At 46.4% G+C, this 25,144-nt stretch overlaps 1 protein-coding gene across 6 annotated transcripts in view; it reads left to right on the top strand.

Moving 5' to 3' along the window:
* The first annotated feature begins 1,464 nt into the window (after positions 1-1,464).
* The window catches only part of RBM33 (RNA binding motif protein 33), a 127,379-nt gene continuing 103,699 nt past the window's right edge, over positions 1,465-25,144 (top strand). For 2 of the 6 annotated variants that reach the window (XM_083376971.1, XM_083376970.1), the window contains exons 1-2: positions 1,465-1,620; positions 12,173-12,248. In XM_083376971.1, the coding sequence (XP_083233097.1) occupies positions 1,590-1,620; positions 12,173-12,248 (107 nt within the window). In that variant the 5' untranslated portion in view covers positions 1,465-1,589. The remainder of the gene's footprint in view (positions 1,621-12,172; positions 12,249-25,144) is intronic. The other 4 variants (XM_083376973.1, XM_083376969.1, XM_083376972.1 and 1 more) reach the window with 2 other exon arrangements.

Genomic DNA, 25,144 nt, shown 5'->3' with positions numbered 1-25,144 from the left:
CATGGGTATGATTATCCATTGTGAGTTAATAGATTCCACCACAGGTGAGAATGATTATGTGCATCCTAGTTGTCCTGTATAGAAGTCCTTCCTTTGCTTTCTCATGGATCAGAAAACTAATAGATTCAGACCATCCTATCCCTAGGAAGTTAATTAATTAATATGCATCCTTAATTATTTTTCTGAAACACTGGTGGCCTATGAATTTAGATCCCAATTTCAATCTTCAATTAATTTCAGCTGAAAGAAGGATAGTAATATAACAAGGTTTGATGACTCCGAAAATTTATTTACAATCACATGAAGTCAAGATTTAAGTATACCTAATGAATAAATCACAATTAGCTACATTGCATAATATACTAGGCCATAAACCATACACACCACCAAAATCAGCTTAGTTTGTAATGCCTGGCTGAGGACTTCTGGGAGTTGGAGTCCACAAGTCATAAAAGGGCCAAGTTTGAAGACCCCTGGTGTGTACCAGATTCTACACACTAGTGATGTGTGACCTAGATATTCATCCCTTTCTTCAAAAATTCATTTCTATATCTATCATCTGCATAACTTGTCTCTAATCATGAACCCAGATATTTGTTTTACATGTGCACCCATCATTTCATCAGCTAGGTTCTTTTAATCTAAATGGCTAAAACCAGTCTTTCAAAACATGGCAACTTTAAGATGGGTGGATTTAAAACTTTTAAGATGTGTTTTTAATTTTTATAATTTTTTTATAATTGTTGATCATCCAGTCATTTAGCCGGCATCTGACTGGGAAATTCTGGAAGAAATCCACACAGCTTATAGTTGCCAAGGTTGAAACACATTGGGCTAAATGGTAACGTGTTTAGCTAGAAGATAGCTTTGTCTACTGATAAAAGTTTGTGGCTGATATGTTTTCTTTATCATTCAGTGTGTGTTATGTTGTGTGAATCCAGTTCATGGGGATTATTCAGCAAGCTATGAGCCATTTTTAGGCCGGACAACAATTTAGCCAGGCTTCCTCATTAGAAAAAGCCGGCTACAGATAGACACAACTCCATAATATTTTTTCTCTGCTTTATTGGCAGGGAAAAAAACCAAAAAACCTCCTCCAGTAGCTACGCATGCGCTACATTTATTTGCCGGCTTAATTCTTGCCTATTCTCCTTAAGCGCATGCGCCCCGCAATCCAGTTTTTTAAAAAAAGAAATCAATAAAATAAAGTCACTTTGACCATAAAGTCAAGGGAAAGAGAGGCCCGCTTTCCTTGGTTTACGCTAGAAGTCGTGGCGTCACCTCTTCCCCCTCCCTCCTCCCCCTCCCCCTCGTCTTGTCGCCAATGCGGCAGATCGGCCAAAGCCACCGCCATCTTCCGCTCCGGGTACGGAACAGGCGGTCTTCCAGTATCCCAGATTACAACGCGGCTCATCTAGCGGCGCTCTTGCTCCGCCTCCTCTGCGTTTCCTTCATCAGCCGGCCGCCATGTTATTCTAGTTTTACATTCTACGGCTGGCGGGCGGTCCCGGGCGAGAGCGGCTCCCGGCGTCGGGAGAGGCAGGAGGGTTGCGGGCTTTTCGCACCGCGGCCTGACAAGATCCGACGCCATGGCGGCCGCCTTAGGAGGAGCAGGAGCAGGTGCGGTATCCCTTCTCGTCCTCCCGAGGGCAAGGGGGGCTGCGCGGCTGACCCGTGGGGAAAGCCGCAGGCCCCAGACGGGTGCGGGACGCCCCAGGGAGTGCGGGAAGAAGCGGCTGGTCTCATGGGTGGCAGGAGAAGAGATGGACCTGTTTGCGCCGCCTGAGTGTGTGTGTGTTTACTCGCGAGAAGCTTCGCTGGGCCAGACAGGCACGTCAGGCTTGTCTGAAGGGGTGGGTGGGGAAGGTTTGGATCGAGGGGCGCCTGAGAAGGATTTTCAGGGGTTTGGGGAGAGAGAGCAAGCGGGAAGAATAAAGGGGTGCTTGGAATTGTTGTTTCTTGAGACCGTTTGTAGCTCAGGGTTGAAATGAGGGGTCCTTGGTGCTCTCTGGGCTTGCTTGTTTTCTTGCAGACGTCTCATTACCCCAAATAGGTAGCATCAATCAGTGCTAGTAAGGACTTTACTTGGGAATGGAAAGGAAATGATGTCACCAGTTCGGTGGCAATTCTTTAAGGGCCTAGGGTTGCATCGGGGTGGGGGAAGGATCTTTGGGGATTATAAAAGCAAAAGCAAAAGCACAAGACATCGGGTAGAATAACGTTTTTAGGGAGGGGGATGTTATGGTGGCCCGTTTTTTATTTCCTATTTCCTTCCATTTGAATTTGACCTTTTGTAGGATTTGGTTTCTTCTATGTTTTTATTAGATACATGCAGATGTGATGGTTGACACTTGTGTATTCTATTGCTGCAAAGGGCCCTAATTAGTAAAGGAGTGTAAATTACGAATCTGTCCTTATTACAGGAGTTCTTTCAGTCCTGAATTACATTAACTTATATTTTGAAAAAGGTACATAAGTTGAATTTATATTATGCGTATTGCTTGCTTTTAAAATACATTCAGCCCGTGCTTCTTTTTATGTTTGATCTGTCTTGGCTTGGTTCTGGATATGTTCCTTTACCTGAGTGTATCCTTGTGTCTTAAATAGTTAATGTCAGGAATAAAAAAGCTTATTATATATTAAGTTTGAATTTCTCATATACTTTCTTGGATGTTTCTCTCCTGTGTAGTTTTGTAAGTCAAAATTTCTTTGATATCTTTGGTCCCAGACAAACGTAATAATTCAGTGTTTTTATAATGTTATCAAGATTTAAATAATTTGCTAGTTGTGTGATTTCATTACTTACAGTATATATGAAACTTCCAAACTTTTGTGTGGTAACAAAAGTGAAGACTTCAAATCAAACATTTTGTGTCTATAGGTAGTGCTTGACATACAACAGTTCATTTAGTGACTGTGCAAAGTTACAACGGCTCTTGAAAAGGTGACTTGTGACCATTTTTCACATTTATGACTGCAGCGGCATCCCCATGGTCATGTGACTTACTTTCAGATGCTTGTTAACTGACTCACATGACAGCTGCAGTGTCCCAAAGTCATGTGATTGCCTTTTGCGACCTTCTGACAAGCAAAGTGAATAGGGAAGCCAGATTCACTTAACAACCATGTTACTAATTGTGATTTACTTAAGAAATGTTGTGAGAAAAGTTTAAAGTGAGGCAAAACTCACTTAACAAATTTCTCACTTAGCAACTTAGATTAAACAGTTGTGGCTCAATTTTGATAGTAAATTGAGGACTATCTGTATTTACAAGCAAGACTGATTGTGTGGGAAGAGCCACATGATACAGTGGTTGAAATCTTGGGCCTGAATCTTGGTTTAAATTTGCTGCAAGGTTTGTTTACTCATCTTGGATTACTTCTATATCAGTCAGCGTACCCTCCTTTTCAGTGCATTGTTAATAAAGTATATATAGCGTAGGGATGATCTGAGCTTATACAGAATCAATACAATAGCTGTAAATTGAATGAAAACAAAACGTAAAACATGGTATCCTGCAGAGAAAATGTGCTTTCACTACAGAGCTTTATTTGTTTATTTTACTATTTGCTAATTATTGACATTACAGTCTAATGTCAGTCTTTTTGACAGAGTCTTGTTTTACCTCAGGGGTGTCAAACTGGTGGCCTGTAGGCCGGATCAAATACAGGCCACGCTCACCCCAACTCTGCAAAGGCAAAAAAAAAGTCATGATACATCACGATAAGTCACACGATCGAGTTTGACACCCCTGATTTGCCTGGATTTTATATATTCAAATTGCTAGGCTGTTTTCTTTGCTTGACCTTTACATCCCAGTGTGCTTAGCCCCTACCTGTACTCTTTATACACTTATGATTGTGTATCATCTGACCCATCCACTGCGATAATCAAGTTCGCAGATGATACAACTGTGGTGGGTCTTATTACAGGTGGGGATGAGACAGCATATAGGGCGGAGGTACAAAAACTATCCATATGGTGTAGTAACAACAACTTGCACCTAAACATCAGCAAGACGAAAGAGATGGTGTTAGACTTCCGGAGAAAAAAAGAGGAACCTGCCCCACTTTACATCGGGGAGGACTGTGTAGAGAGAGTTCCCTCCTTTAAATTTCTGGGAGTCTACCTCTGTGAAGATCTGACCTGGAAAGTTAACACAACCCAGGTGGCTAGAAAGGCCCAACAGAGGCTTCAATTTCTTAGGATCTTGCGGAAGAACAGGGTAGAACAACAGTTAATGACCCTCTTTTACCGGTCTACCATAGAGAGCGTCCTCTCATATGGTATTGTGGTTTGGTATGCCGGTCTGACAGCCGCGGATAGGAAAGTATTACAGAGGGAAGTGAGCACAGCACAAGACATTGTGGGCTGTTCCCTGACACCACTGGATGACCTCGCCAGGGCTCGTTGCCTTGGAAGAGTGAGGAAGATTCTCAGGGATGACTCACACCCTGGACGGTATCTCTTTACTCTCCTACCATCCGGTAGGAGATATAGGAGTATAGCCAGCCGTACCAACAGGCTGAAAAATAGCTTTTATCCGTGGGCTGTTAGGCTTTTAAATGGGACATAATCTTATGCAGAGTTGACTTGGGAGGCCGGTGTGTGGTGTAGTTGGTTCACATAGTGTGGTGGGATGGAGGGTTTGTTGTCACTGTGTGTTGGGGGGAGAGAGCACAGGGGGAGGCTCAGCTAATCTCAATGTACACATGTTGTACTTTGACAATAAAGGTTTATTATTATTATTATTATTAAACAATTGGAGATTTTGGAATGGAAAGAGTAGATATATTTTTGGAAAGGAACTTTGAATTCCCCACATCTTTATACCCTCATCTCCACACACACTCATACCGTTATTTTTTGTTTCCCATTATGAATAAAAAAAGGAAGAGGATTGGTTCTGAAGAGGGCTGTCCTATAGTAAAGATTTTTATTCAAGTTTTTATTGTAGTTACAACTTATTCACGTCCCAATACAATATATACAGGTTGTTTGTTAACCGTCAGCTGCCACCACATCCTTGCTTGTGCTTTGCTGAAATGAGATGACAGTCTGCTATGAATTATGGAGAAGGGGGACCAAGGGAGGCATGCTTGGGAAACAAAAAGAAGGTGCTGGGCTGTCTCAAGAAACTGCTTCAAGGTCTCCCACCTCGCATACCAGAACTTGAACTGACTGTTAGGAAAATAGCTTGTTATATTTTAATTGGTTACTTTGAGGTAGGAAATGAAAGACGAGGGGAAAGTACAAGGTAGGGATTTTGGTGTGCAAATCTTAGCTCTGGCCATGCACTACTGGAATATACTTGATCTCTAATAAAATTATACCTTTCTCAGCAAATGAAGCCAAAGATTGTTTTCTACTGAGAGGTTTAAGTTTGTGGCAGGTCTGAGACTACAAGTATAAATTAGAAAAAAAAGTCAACATTAAATTGCATACTAAAATAGTCATAAAATTTAAAAAAGTCTATAACTACACTACCTAGATTGACATTTTAGTAGCCAAGACTTAAGGGAGGAAAGTAGAATAAATGCTATAGGTGCTATGCTATGTATCCACAGCTAGGCCACTTGGATTGTTGGATTTTACATCTTCCTTTTTAGGGTTTAAAATATAATTACTGCCTATATAATTATCTAGTTGAAGAATTAATATAATATATAGAATCATATAGATGCTATATGATTCTATAGATACTATACTTATAGAATACACTACTTTATTTTTCCAAGTATGATTAGACACAAGGAATTTGTTTAAGTGCAGAAGCTCTCAGTCTACATGCAAAACAACAGAGTAATATTCATAATAAGAGGAGATAGTAGAGAAGATGAGAAGTATAATAATAATACAGCCATAAATATAGTTAGGCATAAGACAGTACTTATGTTCACAATTTGTATTCTAAATAGATATCTATTTTAATAGACATATTGAAAACTTTTTGTAAAACTTTGGTAAAATATCTGGTGCTTTCCAGTTATGTATTGTACAAGGAAGAAAGGAGAAAGACTTCTCTGAAAAGAGAAGGGCTGGTGGTTTTGAGGTTTCCAGATGTGCCTAATAAAATAAGACAACCAAATGCCAGGTATACTTGCTACTGATGGAAGAGCAAACAAGCATCTAGTTGACTCCCTATGGATGGTTTTTAGTCCATATGCCAAGTATACTGTTAAGTATAATTCTGTTACATAAATGTTAAAATATTGCTTAAACTTGAAAGACCTATCTTCTAGTAGTCTAAACCACGTCCTGATTAATTAATCCTAATTCTCAGTTGATATAAGATACTTAGGGTACTTGTTATAAGACACAACACTGTATAGCAGACTGTCTTGTAGTAAAGTGAGAGAGGTTATTGAAATTCACTATTCTGTCTGCAAATATCTATTTCAAGTTTCTTGCAATTTGAATTGTTCTTGTCCTAGTTCACTTGGCTAGTTTTATTCCTTCTTTGCATTTTATGTCCATACTTGAGCCCTAAAAATGCAAATATAAAGCTGCTTCTTCCCAGTATGATGAAAAATCTTTTAGAGAACTATTCCAGTGTATATTAGTGGAAAATCTGAAATCTAGTGTTGTTAATGCAGGAGATAGTTGGATGGTGGAAATCATTAGATATTAGACTATGACCTCCTTACATGCTGCTAACTACAGTGTTGTTTTGTGTATTTGATAAAGAGCTTTATTATCAGGTATCCTCCCTTTCAAACAAATTGTGCCACTTTTTTTTGAACTAAACAAATAGTTGTTCGATTTTGATGTACTGAGTTTGAATATTTGGTAGTGTAATAAATTGTATTTTAGAGAGCTTTTTCTAAGTGAAGTAGAGTACAAGAAACGAATTTGGCTTCTTTATTACAAACAGTATTCTTGCATATAGTTTAGCTATTTAAAGTCCATATGAACTGCTAAACCTAGAAGGTCATTTAAAATGGGTATATTATGTGTCCAGGGGTCCCCAACCCATGGACCAGTCCATGGACCAGTACCGGGCCGCAGCATACCAGCATCCGGTCCACACAAACAAGCAAAGCCCCATCCATAGGATGCAGGCAGCATGCAAAACCACGCCCCCTCTGGTCCAGAAAAACCTGTCTCCACGGAACCAGTCCCTGGTGCCCAAAAGGTTGGGGACCTCTGTTATAACATCAAAAGTTGATTTGGTCCAGCATCCTTTTTCCCCCCACAGTGGCTAGCCGTCTATGTCTGAGATGTCCAGAAGCAGAATTTGAGGACAAATTAATCTCTTTGGTCCATGTTCTTCAGCGACTAATACTTACAATTATATTGCATTCAAAACTGACGATATATACCTTCAGGCTTAATAGCTATTAATAGTTTTATTCCTCATGAATTTGTCCAACCTGTTTCACATGTTTGTGGTATCCCAGCTTAAGGAAGTACATTCTATGGTTAATCACAAGATTTCATTTTGCCTGTTGACAGTGTACCACATTCAGTTCCTTTCAGAATTTTAGAGGTTTCAATGCAACAGAGCAGAACTCTTCATTCTATTTATTTTCTTTTATTAAATGATGAGAATTTTAGTTCAGCGTATGTGGAGGACATCAGATTAAAGAAAACTGGCATGTTATATTCTTACCTTCCTTTCTCTTTTTGAAAGTTTGGAACAGAAACGTTAAGAGTCTTCATAAATGCTTAACTCTGTGGGTTAAATATATATTCCAATGCCCTGTTATTATAGAAGACATTGCATAAATTCCATGTGCATTTTTTTTTTTACCTCCGGAGAAGATGGCCGCGGCCCGCGGCTGAGCTAGAGAATGCGGGAGGATGAGTTTTGGCTTGAGTCCTGAGGAGGCTGTTGCTTGCCGCACGGCCTTGGCTGGGCACTGGGAGTTCCCAGTGCCGTGACAACTTGCTGAGGCCGTGGGAGATGGCGGTGTGGTGGACCGGGCCTGACCTGCGGCGGCCGAATACAACTTCCTTGAAGCCGCCAAAGATGAGTCAGGTGGCGAGGTACCTGGGGCCTAAAGCAGTCAGGATGATCTGAGCGGCGGGGTGCCTGGGGCCTGCAGCGACCGCGGCGACTCCATTCGAGGCCGTTCGGGACGACGTTTGGGCAGTGAGGTGCCTGGAATCCATGGCAGTCGGGATGCTCCGGCGAGGCGCCCAGGGCCTGTGGTTCTCTCGAGGCCATTGGTGGTTCTCTCGAGGCCATTGGTGATCTGGGCGGAGGGGCGCTTGGCCTGGGATGGCCGAGTGCCCAACTGACGATTGGTTGGTGGACTTTCCCCTCCGGTGGAAGTTCTGCGGGGGTGGAGACATGCCGACCGAGGGGCCACAAGCTTTTCCTCCTCTGCGAAGGCCCTTTTGGGGCCGCTTTTTGGAGGATGGAAGCTGCCGACGATGCTGCCCAAAGAAGATCGTGGTGAGACCACCTCATTTCCCTGGATGATATTTATATTCTGAGGCTTGCTATAGCCCTTTGGTCGTGAGTTTAACTGGAGATGGGGATGCATGACTGGTTGAATTTTATTTCTGCCATTTTCCATCTGTGGTGGCTTTGGAGGTGTCGGTGGGGCCTGGCGATGTTGGGCGGCAGGGGGCCCCAGCTGTTATTGGCCGGACCTGGAACCTGAAGCTAGAGACTTGATTACATCCATTCATTATTGGAACTATGAATGCCTCCACCGACAAATGGACTATTACTACCTCCCAGTCATTGCATTTTTCTTTTCCCTCTCTGCGACCTGCCCGGAGCTGGATAGTGGCATTCCCTGATGCTGGAAGATCTTCTTGGCACTGTGAGAGGGTGACTTCGCTCGGGAGTTGCTGTCCAGCTCTGTAATTTTATCATCAATTGTTGTTGTATTGATTCCTGCCGATTCATCTCCTTCTGCTTTTAGCTTATTTTATCTTTTTATCTTATTGATGATTTATTCCGCGGGCACATTGCTTGCCCTGAGAGATTCCCCCCTCTCCCAGGTGTGGCCCTCTGGTTTGTGCCGCCGGTTCCTTAATGACGGATCCTGGGATCCCGAGAGGTAGCATGGCACAAAAAGGAGGGTTAGGGATTTTTTATGTAAACTTTTTAATGGGTTAGGGAGGGGGGAGGGATGTAAGTTCCAGCAGAAAAATGGGGGGATTTTGCTGGATCTTTCTCAATCCAGGTTGGTAAATGGTCGCGGCGGTGGGGGGGAGGGTCTTGGGGCCCGAGGGGATGGGGTGGGGACAGTGATACCCACGGTGATTGGGAATGGCGGCAGACGGATGAACAGGGCCATATCGAAACGGGATCTCGCCCCCGCTATCTCTGAGTGGTGGCACACTCCGACCCCCTGGCTTCATCCTGCTTTTCCGGGGGGGGGGGAGAGGACAGGTACCTCAGCTAAGGCTGGTTTATTTGAATGCCAGGTTGTGGTGAATAAAGCTCCCCTCATTCGGGAATTGATTGAGGAGGAAGATGCAGACCTGGCATGCATCACTGAAACCTGGTTGGGCCTGGAGGGAGGGGTCCCTTTGATTGAACTATGCCCACCAGGCTTCCGTGTGCTTCACCAGCCTTGGGCTCAGGGTAGGGGCGGGGGGTGGCAGTTGTTATTAAGGAGGCCCTTTGTCCGTGGGAGACCACTGCCCCTTAGATAGGCGGATGTGAGTCCCTTCTCCTGAGGTGGGGTCCTGGGGGTCAGTTGGGTCTGTTGCTCACGTACCTTTCTCCCAGCTGCGTGGCAACGGCCCTGCCCGGGCTACTTGACGCTCTCTCGGGGTTGGCGGTTGAGTTTCCCAGGCTTATGGTTCTGAGAGATTTTAACCTGCCTTCCCTGGGTGGTGCGTCAGGGGTGGCCCGAGAGTTCATGGCTTCCATGATAGCCATGGACCTGACCCAGATTATTGAGGGTCTGACTCATGAGGGGGGAAACATGCCCGACCTTATTTTTATCCCTGGGCAGTGGCTTAATGGTCAGGGTGGGGTTATTCCAACATCTCAAACCCTTTCATGGACAGACCATTATCTCCTGCGGTTGGGCCTCCGTCACATCACCCCCTCCGCTGTCAGGAGGCGGAACCGACCAGGTGGTTCCGCCCCAGGCGCCTGATGGACCCAGATAGGTTCCAGACGGTGCTTGGACTGATTCCTTCCTCCCTTTCCCACAGCCCGGTCGAGACCTTAGTTGACGCCTGGCAATGGGCGGCTTCGGAGGCTCTTGACCGTGTTGTGCCTTTGCGGCCTCTGACCCGGCGCAGATCCCGGCTCGCTGCTTGGTCCTCCGCAGACCTGCGGGAGATGCGCCGGAGAAGGGGCCTAGAGAGCATCTGGAGGTCCAGTCGGTCCGAGTCTGACCAAACACAGTTAAGATCCTTTTCTAGATCTTATCTTGCGGCAATGGAGGTGGCGAAGCGGGTTACCGTTGGGGGTGTGTGTCCTTCCTTCCTTTTTCCCTCCCTCCCTGCCTTCTTCTCATTGCCATCTCCTTCCTTCCTTCCGGTGCTGATCCTGGCTCTTCTGCTGAGCCCCTGGTGTCAGGGCTCAGGAGAAGCGCCAGGATCAGTGCCGGGCTCCACCTAGCGCTTCTGTGGGGCTCAGCAGAAGCACTAGGATCTGCTGGAGCCCAGCGCTGATCCAGGCGCTTCTCCTGAGCCTCCCAGAAGCGCTGATCAGCTGGAGCCCGGTGCTGATCCTGCTGCTTCCGCTGAGCCCAGACAGCCCTGCAGCTCCAGCCGTCTCGCTCAGGCTTCTGTGGTGGTGCCGCCGCTTCAGCTTATTCCCGTCCCCTGCTACCACTTCTGTAGGACAGTCGTGTACTACCTGCCAGGTGCCAATGTATCACCAGTGGAAAGCCCTGATCTAGATCAGGAGTTCCCAACCAGGGGTGCTTGTACCCCCTGGACGTGCGAGATGATATTCCAGGGGGTGCGAAAACTTGGGTTTAGAAAATTCAAAATTGTACTGTATATGCATAATTTGTTGCCGTTATTTTGAATTTTTGTAAGGGGGTGTGAGAATATATCAGAAGTGATCTAGGGGTGCGGGGTATAGAAAAGGTTGGGTGCCGCTGATTTAGATAATATGTCAGGACCCACCCCAATCCACATCTTAGGAAAATAAAGAACTCTTGGAGCCAGGTCTTGTCCAAAAGGAGTTTTTACTAGGACATGATCGGTTGTGAAAACAAGACAGGATCTGGCATTGTGTGTACATTTTTACTATATAAAGGATTCCCGTTTCAACCCCCCCCTCAACCCCATCTGGTCAGCCTCACATCAATTAAACTTAGGTGTCAACCCTTTCGTGGGTAAAGGGGAATCTTCTCGTGCTTTATTGCTAATTGCTTTCTTCCTTTCAGTTCCAGATAGGGATACAACCCAGATCTCTTCTCCCTTCCTTCCCCTCCTTTGTTTTACTGGGATCAAAGGGGTTTGCCTGGTCTTTGGAACGCAGCCTCCGGTCAGACTGAATAAACATCTTCACCTCTCCCCCCCCCCCCCGGAGAATGGCAGAATCCAGGGATGCACAATATTTTAAACATACATTTATGAATGTGATATAAATGGGTTCTGACATATATACTAGAAAATACTGTTTGAAACTCTATATTGTGAATGCCTGCTGATGCTACATAATTAATCCAGAGCTGCCAATAGATTCTAGAATGTTAAAGAATTCCTAAATGAGGAGTAAGCAGCCTAGATTGTTTTGGACTACGTTCGTGTAATTTCTAATAATTGGCTATGTGGGATGGGCTCTATTGTCAGATTATCCAGATGAATCAAATTATTTCTCTTCCTCTAAAGATTCAGATCTGGTTTGGAGTTACTGGACAGTCAGAGCCTTGTAAGAATTACTTCACCTTATATTTTTCTACCTTTTGTTGAAGTTGCACATGCCAGTCTAGAGTATTTGCTGTTCATTTCTATTAGTGCAACTTTCTGACGAGAGCATGGATGTATTTATGATGATGCCCAGCAGTATTTTTTGCTAAAAATATAATTAAAAGCGATTTTAAAGTTGTTCTACAAGGACAGTGCAGAAACCCAGCACTGTTTATTTTATTATTTCATTTATTAAATTTGTATGTTGCCTAGCTCCCCTGTAGGGCAACTCTAGCATGATTCTTCAAAATAATATCAGTATTGCTGTCGGAGAATCCAGGCATTTGTTTCACATTGTGCAAATTATTAAATGTCTTTTGTTTATAGAGGATGACTTTGATCATCATAAACCTGGTGCAGAAAGGTCTTGGAGAAGGAGAACTGGAGATGATGATTGGGATAGGTAAGCCTCTTTTTTTGCTTTTAAGCAGATATATTTTCTAGCACGTGTCGTTTGTTTCTCTGTTTCACAGTATAATTGACAGGATTTTGAAAATGTTCAAATACTAACTGTCACTCAGTTGAAGAGATATGTATGCCTGCTAATGAAAATCAGACAGTAAGCAGGGGCCACTTTCTTTAATCAGAATTGCATTTTCCTGTGGAATACATGGGGGGAATTGATGGACCTAAGAAAAACAAGCAAGTTATTACATTTTTTCCAATCCACCTAAATATGTGCTTATTTATACCTAGTTATATATAGCTCTTCATACTTGTATTTGTAACATGTGTTCACTAGCACCTATGAATATATTTTTTAAGTGAGTTTGTCTGTTGGAATCAGTGGATAAAGAAAGTCTGTGGACCAGATGTGGGAGCTCAGCAGATCTTACCTATGTTATGATGTTATCTTTCCCCTTCCCCAGTTCAGATCCTGAAAATACGAACAAGTCTAGTATTTAAAGGTAGTCCTTGACTTATAACTATTCATTTACTGACCATTTAAATGTATAACAGCACTGAAAAAAGAGACGATTGGCCCTCACACACTTATGACCGTTGCAACATCCCCATGGCTGTGTGATCAAAATTTAGGTGCTTGGCAACCAGCATATACTTCCAATGGTTGCTGCATTGGGGGTCATGTGATCGTTTGTGACTTTCCTAGTCAACTTCTGACAAAGACAATAGAGGAGGCTGGATTTTCTTAATGACTGCGTGATTTGCTTAACAACTGCAGTGATTTGCTAAACAATCATCTTAAAAAGGACCATAAGTTGAGGACTACCTGTATTTATTTAGTTATTAAATTTCTATGCTGCCCATCTCATTATTAAGCGAATCTGGGTGGTTTATGACAGAGGTCCCCAAACTTTTGGGCACCAGGGACCGGTTCTGTGGAGAAAGGTTTTCCCATGGACCGGAGGGTGTGTGGTTTTGTGCACTGCCTGCATCTCATGGATGGGGCTTTGGTTGTTTGTGCGGACCGGTTGCTGGCATGCCGTGGGCCAATACTGGTCCAAGGACCGGGGGTTGTGGACCCCTGGTTTACGATGTTATATATAACAGTATAAACCAAGTATAAAGTTAAAATATCAAAATTAACAACAAACAGGATAAAAAAGACCAATATATAAACTGGGAGCAGTTGGTCTACTAGCCATCTCCAGAATGGGATGCCCCCATCAGGGACCCTTAGCCAGTTGGCAGAGGTTTTCAGGCCCTTTTGGAAGGTCAAGAAGTGGAGGGCAGATTTTACTTTGTGAGGCATGATATTCAAGAGGTGGGAGCCACAGCAGAAATATATTAATGTATATTAAAACCTGCATTTAATGGACCTTAATTTAGTGGAGATACCATCAAAGCCGACACCAACCAGAGCATAGAAAAAACTTAAAGAAGGTACTGCAAGATTGGCAGAAGTGGTGAGACCTGGCCTGTAGAATTGCCAAGAGTTGGATGTGACTGAAGGGATAACAGCTTCAATTTAGTGGATAAATTGGATGCAGTAGACAAAATTTGAAGTTTTGACGAAGTTGGTTTAGCAGATTTGGTTGATGTTCTGGGAAGGTTTGGGGAAGATCGCTGGGATGGGAAAGCCAATGGCCTGTGTGACAGGATGGAGAAGATCAGGGGCTCAATGAGGAAGGGGCTTATTGCATACTTTGAATCTTATTTCCTTGTAGTTGGGCTTTTACTGTAAGACTGAGCCATGCCGAAGAAGGCAGACGTATCTTTGGCTGTGGGTGGTTGTAGAAAAGCAGCCCTCTGGGAACATATTATTTCCCCTGCAGCAAGTGGTGGAACTGGAAAGAAGAATATTAACAGAAAGGGGACACTTTTATGTGTACACACACAAAAAACACTTTTCAGATTTAACAGGCCTTTAGATTTACTAAACACTACCTCCCCCCCCTTGTTAAAATCAAGATTTTACTATAGCATAATATAATGTTCAGCAACACTTGCTTTTTCAACTGATTGTCAGCTGATTTCTACATACACCCACTGGAATCAAATAATTCTGTTGAGAAATTCTATAACTTAAACTTAGCTAGGAATTCATCTCTTAACTTTGTTACGTTCTTCCTTATGTTCGAATATGTTGCTCTTCAGGTAGTGATGGCAAGGATGAACAATACTCTTCTCTGCACATTTTTTTTAATGGGCTACTTCAAACTTTGTGAGCTTTTTCTGTATAGAAAAGGCTCAAGCAGAGAAAAGCATTGACTTGTGCCATGCCCTTTTGGATAGGGGAGACTTTAAGTCTCCTCCACCTCAGTGCCATTTTTAAATTAGATTATGATTACCCTACATTTTAGAATAATATGTGGAATAAGCATCCTAATGTAACACATTTACAGCACATTTTCTGTTGCTTACCTTGCTTTGGTTTTATGCTGGTTTGTGACATTAGAAACAGAGGACAATATTTTAAAGCATCCTTCCCCAATATGATATTCTCCAGATGTTTTGGGTGTATAGTTTCAAGAAGTGTTGATAGGCAGTGAGAAATCCAACCTTTGGCTGCTCTCCTATGGCATACCGCAGGACCTGATACTCTCTCTATTCCTGTTCAATATCTACAAAAAGCTGCTGGGTGAGATCATAACATGAAATATCAATATGCTGATGATATGCAGTTTAACATCTCCACATAACCTGAGTGATTCTGTGCTCTCATAGTGCCTGGAGGCATTAGGGGCCTGGAAGGGGACAACAGACTACAACTTAACTCTGGCAAGACTTGAGTGGCTTTGTCTGTGTGGAAGATTCGGGTCTTAGACACCTTTAGTTTTGGACTGGGTTGCACTATCCTGTTCAGATCCAGTTTGCAACTTGAGGGACTCAAGATTTCTGCTCGAATGTCAGATGGCAGTCATGTCTAGGAGAGCCATTATGCAGCTTCAGTTAGTGCACCAGGAGTTAGTGCAATCAGGAGTCCAGGTAGTACAAATGAGTATAGGCTTACTGTGTGCTAATGCTCTCTACAAGAATCTGAACTACTAACGGTCAAAGCAAATTAGCAGTAGATAAGAATTAACAGAAGTCAAGCTGGGCTGATTTTAGATCTCTTGTGGGCAAGAAGGGAGTTGAGACTGATGATACATTTGACTCTTCCCTCAAGTTCAGCCTGGTCATTCACAGACTCTCTGTGCTTGGGCATTCTTGTCTGAACTACTGCAATGCACTTTACATGGGGCCACCCTTGAAATGCATTTGGAAGTTTCAACTGGTACAAAGTGTGGCAACACAGGCAGTCTTTGGGGGCCATGGAATGACCCATGTTACAGCACTGCTTCACAAGCCTCACTGGCTGCTAGTTTGCTTCCCAGTGCAACTCAGGATTTTGGTTATGACCTTTAAAGCCCTACATGGCATGGATTCACACTATCTATTTATTTATTTATTTATTTATTTATTTATTTATTTATTTATTTATTTATTTGGTTTATATACTGCCCTATTCCCAAAGGACTCAGGGCGGTTTACAAGGCAAAATTTAAAAACAATCCAATATAAAATTAATAAATTAAAATAAATTAAGTCTAGCCACAAAAATTAAATCACAATTTAAAAACATTAAACCCCTCAGTCCAGACCAGATAGCTCAAAGAGCCAGGTTTTTAGGTCCCGGCGAAATGAACGAAGTTCGGGGGCCGTCCGGAGTTCCGTTGGCAGTTGATTCCATAGGGCAGGCGCGCCCACAGAGAACGCCCTCCCCCTGTGGATCGCCCGTCGGCAATCCTTGACTGGCGGTACCCTGAGGAGGCCCTCCCTGTGGGAGCGCACAGGACGATGGGAAATTGACGCTGGCAGCAGGTGCTCCCTTAGATAATCCGGGCCCATGCCATTTAGGGCTTTATAGGTCATCACCAGCACCTTGATTCTCACCCGGAGGGCAACTGGAAGCCAATGCAGCTCGCAGAGAAGAGGTGTTACATGGGAGTATCGGGAGACTCCCATTACAACTCGCGCGGCTGCATTCTGCACCAGTTGAAGCCTCCGAGTGGTCCTCATAGGCAGCCCCATGTAGAGAGCATTGCAGTAGTCTAGCCGGGAGGTCATGAGTGCATGGGTGACCGTGCGTAGGGCATCTCGGTCCAGATAGGGTTGTAACTGGCGCACCAGGTGAACCTGGGCAAAAGCTCCCCTGGCCACGGCTCCTATATGATCTTCCAAACTGAGCCATGAATCCAGAAGGACACCCAAGTTGCGGGCTCTATCAATGGGGGGGTAACACCTCACCCCCCATAGTTAAGGATGGAAAAGATTGGTTAGTCTGAGATGCCGGTATACACAGCCACTCAGTCTTGGCAGTCTCAAACCTCGTCCGGAGAGCAGGAAATTCAAGCAACCGAGACGTAAGCTGAGTTTCCAAAGTGGTTTAATAAGCAAAGCAAACGATCTTCAAACGGAACAAAGCCAGCATTGGCTGCTACCCGCATCCAACGCCTTTAAATACACATTTCATGTATACACCCACGCCCCACCCAACCGCACCCACTTCCGCCCATTCCCTACTTAATTCCCGTTTCTCCCAAACACCTCCCTTTGTTACCCGGCACCCTCTCCCTCCCAGGTGAGTCTCCCCGCGAACGCTCTCCCCATTGCTGCTAATCACCACCCCCACCCCCGTCCCTGTACCCGGCACCTTCCCTCCTGTCACGGACCCACCGCTGCCCTGCTGCCCGGCCTCCCCTTGCAAGACAGGCAAGCCCCCAGTCTTTTCCTCACGCAGACGGGCTCCGCTGCCGAAAGCCCCGCCCGCCATCGCCGCAAGGGCCGAGTGTTCATTTGGTTTGGCCTCATGGTCCTGTGAGGCCGCCGTAGTTGGCAGGGCGGGGCCAAGTCGCACGTCGCGCGCGCGCACTCTCAGGGCTGCAACCGGTCCGGGCGTCGTGCAGCTGCCGGGCGGCCTCAACCGGCTCGGCCGCCGTCGCAGCTGATGGGCGGGCGAAGGAGGAGGCCGTCGACGCAGCTGGTGGTCGGGCGAGGGGAAAGGCCGTCGTCGTTCCAGGCCGCCAGGCACTCTCCCAGGCCGTGCAGGAGGAGGAGGAGCAACCGGCGCTGGTGAATGTCGCGCCCGTGGCGCCGCTGGGCGTCGAGCCCACGGGGCGCGACATGCCGCCCCTCCTACCAGGGCCCCTCCTGCAGGGGAAGACACAAGAGGTAAGCAAACGTCCACCTTGTCCGCGGTGTCCCCCCGTCCTCCCCTCGGCTTCCCAGGGTGTAACCGGTGAAATGCTCGCACCAACCGAGGAGCATGAACATCTGCCTCCCCCACCCACGTCGCCTCTTCCACAGGATATCCCTTCCACCTGATGAGGTATTGGACGCCCCCTCGACGAGCTCTGGAGTCAAGGATCTCCTGGACTTCATAATGGTCGCCCTGGGTGGGCCCAGGCCCACCCTCCCCCACTGCTGTTGCGCCTGAGGTGGCAGGTTTCAGAAGGCTACTGTGGAATACTGGGTGAAGTTTGCCTAGGATCTTTGGTAGTCGTAGTCGAACTGTTACAGGGTTAATTACCTGTACCACCCTGAATGGTCCGATGTATTTGGGCCCTAACTTTTTACAGGGAACCTGGCTACGCAGATACTTAGTAGACAAGTAGACCAGGTCCCCCACCTTTGGGACTGCGAACGCTTTTCGCTTCTTATCAGCTTGCTCCTTATTCGTTATCGCAGCCCGCTCCAACGCTTTTTTCACTGCACCCCAGACCCCCTCAATCTGCCTCATCCATTCGCGTGGCTGACAGGGATCCTCGTGCCCCAGGCTGCATTCGGGGATGGGGACAAAATCATTACCCATAACCACTTTAAAAGGAGAAAACCCCGTACTGCTATGTACAGCATTGTTATACGCTACTTCCGCGAACGCTAAGAGATCCACCCAGTTGGTTTGCTGGTACGAAACGTAGCAACGGAGATACCGCTCAACGGCAGCATTGGCCCGTTCTGCTGCGCCATTGGTGCTAGGGTGGTACGCCGTACTGAGTCCTTGAGTTGACCCGATGAACTGAACAAATTCCCTCCAGAAACGTGCCGTAAACTGAACTCCTCTGTCCGAAATGATACGGCGTGGCACTCCATGTAAACGGTAGACGTGGGTTACGAAGAGCCAAGCTAATCGACGTGCTGAGGGCAACCCTTTACAGGGAATAAAGTGAGCCTGCTTTGAAAATAAGTCTACCACCGTCCAAATAACGTTATGGCCCTTACTGTCGGGTAACTCAACAATGAAATCCATGGCTATATCCTGCCATGGACGAGTAGGATCAGCCACCCTCTGTAGGAGACCCAATGGTTTTCCCACCATAGGTTTTGTGGTGGCACAAATGTGGCATTGCCGTACATAGTCCTCCACCGTTTTTGCCATGTGCGGCCACCAAAATTGCCGACGTGCCAAATGCAGGGTCTTCAGAAACCCATAGTGTCCAGCTTGCTTGGTGTCGTGGCACCGATACAGCACTCGCCCCCTCAGAGGGGCTGGCACGTAAAGTCGGGTCCCACGCCAGGCCAAGCCATCACGCATGTCAACGAGTTCTGGGTGGGCCTGTAGCCAGGTATCCCCCTGAAGGCCCTTCCGAAGCTCTTCACAGAACTCGTCTTGTGCTGCCAAAGCGGTGTCCCCCTCCTGATCTGGACTTCCGGTAGGCACTAATGCTTGTACAACATCCTCCCTCTTCCCCTCAAACTGTGGCATACGTGACAATGCGTCTGCCAGGAAGTTTTTTCCCCCCGGAACATATTTCAATGTGAAGCGGAACCGACGGAAGTACAGTGCCCACCGTACATGCTTGGGGGGACAGCCGTCGGGGTGTCTGTAATGCCATCAGATTTTTATGGTCCGTCCACACCTCAAACGGGTGGACAGCCCCCTCCAAATGATGTCGCCACAGTTCCAGTGCCCAGCGTACCGCAAAAGCCTCTTTCTCCCATATTGCCCAGGCACGTTCTGCAGGAGACAACTTTTTAGACGCATAAGCGCATGGTTGAAGCACCCCGTCGTTGTTTCGTTGGAGAAGGACGGCTCCGAGGGCAACGTCACTTGCGTCGGCTTGGACCACGAAAGGCAGGGCAGGGTTTGGGTGTCGTAAGATTGGTTCTTTAGCAAAAAGAGCTTTTAACGTATCAAAAGCTCGTTGGCACTCTGCAGTCCACCCCACCCGTAACCCAGGACGTGGTCGTACAGTTAGTTGTCGTGTGCGAAGAAGGTCCGTAAGTGGCAGGGCTCTATGGCCGCAAAACTGGGTATGAATTGGCGATAAAAGTTCGCGAAGCCTAGAAACGCTTGTAACTGCCGCCGTGTCCGCGGGGCCTGCCACTGCTGGATGGCCTCCACCTTTTTTGGGTCCATTTCCACCCCTCCTGCAGAGATTCTGTACCCCAAATAATCAAGTCGCTGCCGATGGAACTCGCACTTGGATAGTTTCACAAAGAGCCGTGCGTCCCGCAATTACATCAATACCCGCCTGACCAAGGCGACGTGCTCCTCCATCGTCTCGGTGTAAATCAGGAGATCATCCAGGTAAACCAAGACCCCACGATATAAGAACTCATGCAAGACCTGGTTGAGCAATTGCATGAAGACGGCGGGAGCACCCTGTAGCCCAAACGGCATCACCCTAAACTGGAAACTACCCAGAGGACAGTTGAACGCCGTCTTCCATTCGTCCCCTGCTTTGATTCGAACACGATAATAGGCCTCCCTGAGGTCCAGTTTGGTAAAAATCCGTCCTTTAGCCAGATGGGCTAACAGGTCCTTCATTAGTGGGAGCGGGTAAAGGTGCTCAACGCACACCGCGTTCACACCACGATAGTCCACGCATAGTCTAAGCCCACCATCCTTTTTCTCACGAAACAGCACGGGCGCCGCCATCCTGGACCGTGCAGGCTGGATGAATCCCCGCTCCAGGTTCTTGTCGATGTACCGCCGGAGTTCCTGCATTTCTTTTGGGGACATGGCGTACATCCGGGGTTTTGGTAACCTAGCACCCTTCTCCAGCTCAATGGCGCAGTCCGTGTTGCTTGAATTTCCTGCTCTCCGGACGAGGTTTGAGAGAAAGCCAGCATTGGCTGCTACCCGCATCCAACGCCTTTAAATACACATTTCATGTATACACCCACGCCCCACCCAACCGCACCCACTTCCGCCCATTCCCTACTTAATTCCCGTTTCTCCCAAACACCTCCCTTTGTTACCCGGCACCCTCTCCCTCCCAGGTGAGTCTCCCCGCGAACGCTCTCCCCATTGCTGCTAATCACCACCCCCACCCCCGTCCCTGTACCCGGCACCTTCCCTCCTGTCACGGACCCACCGCTGCCCTGCTGCCCGGCCTCCCCTTGCAAGACAGGCAAGCCCCCAGTCTTTTCCTCACGCAGACGGGCTCCGCTGCCGAAAGCCCCGCCCGCCATCACCGCAAGGGCCGAGTGTTCATTTGGTTTGGCCTCATGGTCCTGTGAGGCCGCCGTAGTTGGCAGGGCGGGGCCAAGTCGCACGTCGCGCGCGCGCACTCTCAGGGCTGCAACCGGTCCGGGCGTCGTGCAGCTGCCGGGCGGCCTCAACCGGCTCGGCCGCCGTCGCAGCTGATGGGCGGGCGAAGGAGGAGGCCGTCGACGCAGCTGGTGGTCGGGCGAGGGGAAAGGCCGTCGTCGTTCCAGGCCGCCAGGCACTCTCCCAGGCCGTGCAGGAGGAGGAGGAGCAACCGGCGCTGGTGAATGTCGCGCCCGTGGCGCCGCTGGGCGTCGAGCCCACGGGGCGCGACAGGCAGGATTGAGACGAAGCCTGTTTCTCCCCATCCAAACCCGGACCGCTTCCAGGCAACGGGACATCATGTTGAGGGCATCACTGGGTTGGTTCGGGGTGGAAAGAAAGAGCTGGGTATCATCAGCATACTGATGATACCCCACCCCGAACCCACAAATGAGCTCACCCAGCGGCTTCATATACAGTCATGGCCAAAATTGTTGGCACCCCAGAAATTTTTCCAGAAAATCAAGTATTTCTCACAGAAAAGTATTGCAGGAATACATGTTTTGCTATACACAGGTTTATTCCCTTTGTGTGTATTGGAGCACAACAAAAAAGGGAGGGAAAAAAAGCAAATTGGACATAATGTCAAACAAAACTCCAAAAATGGGCCGGACAAAATTATTGGCGCCCTTTCAAAATTGTGGGTAAACAAGATTGTTTCAAGCATGTGATGCTCCTTTGAACTCACCTGGGGCAAGTAACAGGTGTGGGCAATATAAAAATCACACCTGAAAGCAGATAAAAAGGAGAGAAGTTCACTTAGTCTTTGCATTGTGTGGCTGTGTGTGCCACGCTAAGCATGGACAACAGAAAGAGGAGAAGAGAACTGTCTGAGGACTTGAGAATCAAAACTGTGGACAAATATCAACAATCTCAAGGTTACAAGTCCATCTCCAGAGATCTAGATTTGCCTTTGTCCACAGTGTGCAACATTATCAAGAAGTTTGCAACCCATGGCACTGTAGCGAATCTCCCTGGTCGTGGACAGAAGAGAAAAACTGATGAAAGGTTGCAACGCAGGATAGTCCGGATGGTGGATAAGCAGCCCCAAACAAGTTCCAAAGGAATGCAAGCTGTCCTGCAGGCTCAGGGAGCATCAGTGTCAGCGCGAACTATCCGTCAACATTTAAATGAAATGAAATGCTATGGCAGGAGACCCAGGAGGACCCTACTGCTGACACAGAGACATAAAAAAGCAAGATTAGTTTGCCAAAATGTACTTGAGTAAGCCAAAATCCTTCTGGGAAAACGTCTTGTGGACAGATGAGACCAAGATAGAGCTTTTTGGTAAAGCACATCATTCTACTGTTTACCGAAAATGAAATGAGGCCTACAAAGAAAAGAACACAGTACCTACAGTGAAATATGGTGGAGGTTCAATGATGTTTTGGGGTTGTTTTGCTGCCTCTGGCACTGGGTGCCTTGAATGTGTGCAAGGCATCATGAAATCTGAGGATTACCAAAGGATTTTGGGTCGCACTGTAGAGCCCAGTGTCAGAAAGCTGGGTTTGCGTCCGAGATCTTGGGTCTTCCAGCAGGACAATGACCCCAAACATACGTCAAAAAGCCCCCAGAAATGGATGGCAAGAAAGCGTTGGAGAGTTCTGAAGTGGCCAGCAATGAGTCCAGATCTGAATCCCATTGAACACCTGTGGAGAGATCTTAAAATTGCTGTTGGGAAAAGGCGCCCTTCCAATAAGAGAGACCTGGAGCAGTTTGCAAAGGAAGAGTGGTCCAAAATTCCGGGTGAGAGGTGTAAGAAGCTTATTGATGGTTATAGGAAGCGACTGATTTCAGTTATTTTTTCCAAAGGGTGTGCAACCAAATATTAAGTTAAGGGTGCCAATAATTTTGTCCGGCCCATTTTTGGAGTTTTGTTTGACATTATGTCCAATTTGCTTTTTTTCCTCCCTTTTTTGTTGTGTTCCAATACACACAAAGGGAATAAACCTGTGTATAGCAAAACCTGTGTTCCTGCAATACTTTTCTGTGAGAAATACTTGATTTTCTGGAAAAATTTCTGGGGTGCCAACAATTTCGGCTATGACTGTAGATGTTGAACAAGAGGGGAGAGAGGACCGACCCCTGAGGAACTCTACAAACAAGAGGCCTCGGGGCGGACCTCTGTCAACACCGACTGCGAGCGGCCCAGGAGGTAGGAGGAGAACCACTGTAAAACAGTGCCCCCAACTCCCAACCCCCTGAGACGCCGCAGTAGGATACCATGGTCGATGGTATCAAAAGCCGCTGAGAGGTCTAATAGGACTAGGACAGAGGAACAACCCCTGTCCCGAGCCCGGCAGAGATCATTCACCAGCGCAACCAATGCCGTCTCCGTGCTGTACCGGGTTCTGAAGCCCGATTGGTATGGGTCCAGATAATCAGTTTCCTCCAGGAACAGAGGGAGCTGAAGTGCCACCACGCTCTCAAACACCTTCGCAAGAAAGCGAAGGTTGGAGACCAGACGATAGTTGTTCAAAATAGCCGGGTCTAGGGCAGGCTTCTTGAGGAGGGGCCTCACCACCGCCTCCTTCAAGGCGGCAGGGAAGGTACCCTCCCTCAAGGAAGCAGTTATTACTGCCTGGAACCAGCCAGGAGGGGCACGGGTCCAATAAACATGTGGCGGAACTCAGTCTCTTCATGATCTTGAAGAACCATGACATGCTGCTGAGACAAGCCCATCCTACATGGTGCTGGCAGAGGAGGCCTGCTCGTGCTGGCAGGAGAAGAGCCTTTTATGCTGTAGTGCTGACTCTCTGGAACATCCTGCCCCCCCCTCCCAGGGTGAGCCCCCCCCAATCCTTTCACAAGGGCCTGAAGATCTGGCTTTGCTGGTTGGCTTGGGGACCAGATGGGAGAGTACATCAGTGATGGTGGTTGTTGGACTAACTTGCTGACCCCCCCACCCCCCTCCACTTCTTGCTTCACACACACCCCACTCATCTTTTTAATATTATTGTATTTTTGTGTTATTGTACTTTCATTGTTTACATTTATTGTTTTATTCCTTTACTGTTGTTATTTTTACATTTTAAATCACTTCCTGTTTTATTGTTGTAAGTAACTCAGTGTAGCCCCGTAGTGAGGTGGGTGGCAAATAAATTCAACAAATGAAATGAAGTATAATAAATATGAATATATGTACGGGTACAACCATTACAACCATTCATTTAGTGACAGTTTAGAGTTGTTACAACAGCACTGAAAAAAGTGACTTATGCTTGTTTTTCATACTTACAAATGTTGCAGCATGCCTGTGGTCATGTGATCAAAATTTGGATGTTTGGCAACCGGTTCATATGTGATGGTTGCATTGTCGGGGGGGTCATGTGATCCCCTTTTGTGACCTTCCAACAAGTCACAAGCAAAGTCAGTAGGGAAGCCAGATTCGCTTAACAGCTGCGTTACTAATAACTGCAGTGATTCACTTAGCAAATGTGGCAAAAAAGGTCATAAAACAGGGCAAAACTCACTTCACAAATGTCTTGTTTAGCAACATAAATTTGGGGTTCAGTTGCGATAATAAATCAAGGACTACCTATATCAGTAAACATGGCTTCAAATTCTGAGAATTGTAATCCTTAGACATCTGGATGGCATCAAGTTGCCTTAGTGATTAATAAAAGTATATATTTAGGCCACATCCATGGGTACTGATTGCTGTCTTAGAACTGAGAAGTAAGGAGCAATAGAACTTGATGCCAGTCATTTTGTAGCTTACACTGTGCAGTTCTATTGACTGCTCCCAATGGTTTTATTTAGCTGTTGAATAGATAGGAGAGAGGCAAACCCTATCATTTAAGAATACATTTACTACTTTCCCATACCGGACTTCTTATCACTTCCTGGCCTGGCCACTTTCGCTGATCAAGTAGGGCAAAGATGTAATCCATGGGTGGCAGAATTAATATCAAAGAGGATCATGTCCATTTCATCAGGATCCATAGATTCCTACAATCCCAAATAAGTCATCACAGTTTGATTTATTTGTGCTGCTTATCTGAAAGCAGTAATTCAGGGCAGCATATAAATTACAACAACAGTTCTTCGGTGGTCCAAATGTCCAAGGTTAAGATAGTAATTCCAATCTGTGTAAAAAACAAATTTAATCCATGGAGCTCATAGTGACCCAAATGCCTGGAGAACAGCTGGGTCCTCAGAGAATTACAAAGGTTAAATTCTTCATGGTGGTCCAGCTAAGAATCTTTTGGTTATCAGTTTTCTTTATAAGGAACTGTAAACAATGCTGCTGGGTGGTTTTCAATGGATGAAATGAGAGCAGAAAAGTGGGCTTGTTTTACTTCTCTTAGCATCACAGC

Source organism: Vipera ursinii (assembly GCF_947247035.1).
Source record: "Vipera ursinii genome assembly, chromosome: Z".
Taxonomy (NCBI): Eukaryota; Metazoa; Chordata; class Lepidosauria; order Squamata; family Viperidae; genus Vipera; species Vipera ursinii.
The sequence above is the reverse complement of the archived record's forward strand: the minus strand, read 5'-3'. Positions and strand labels throughout refer to the sequence as shown.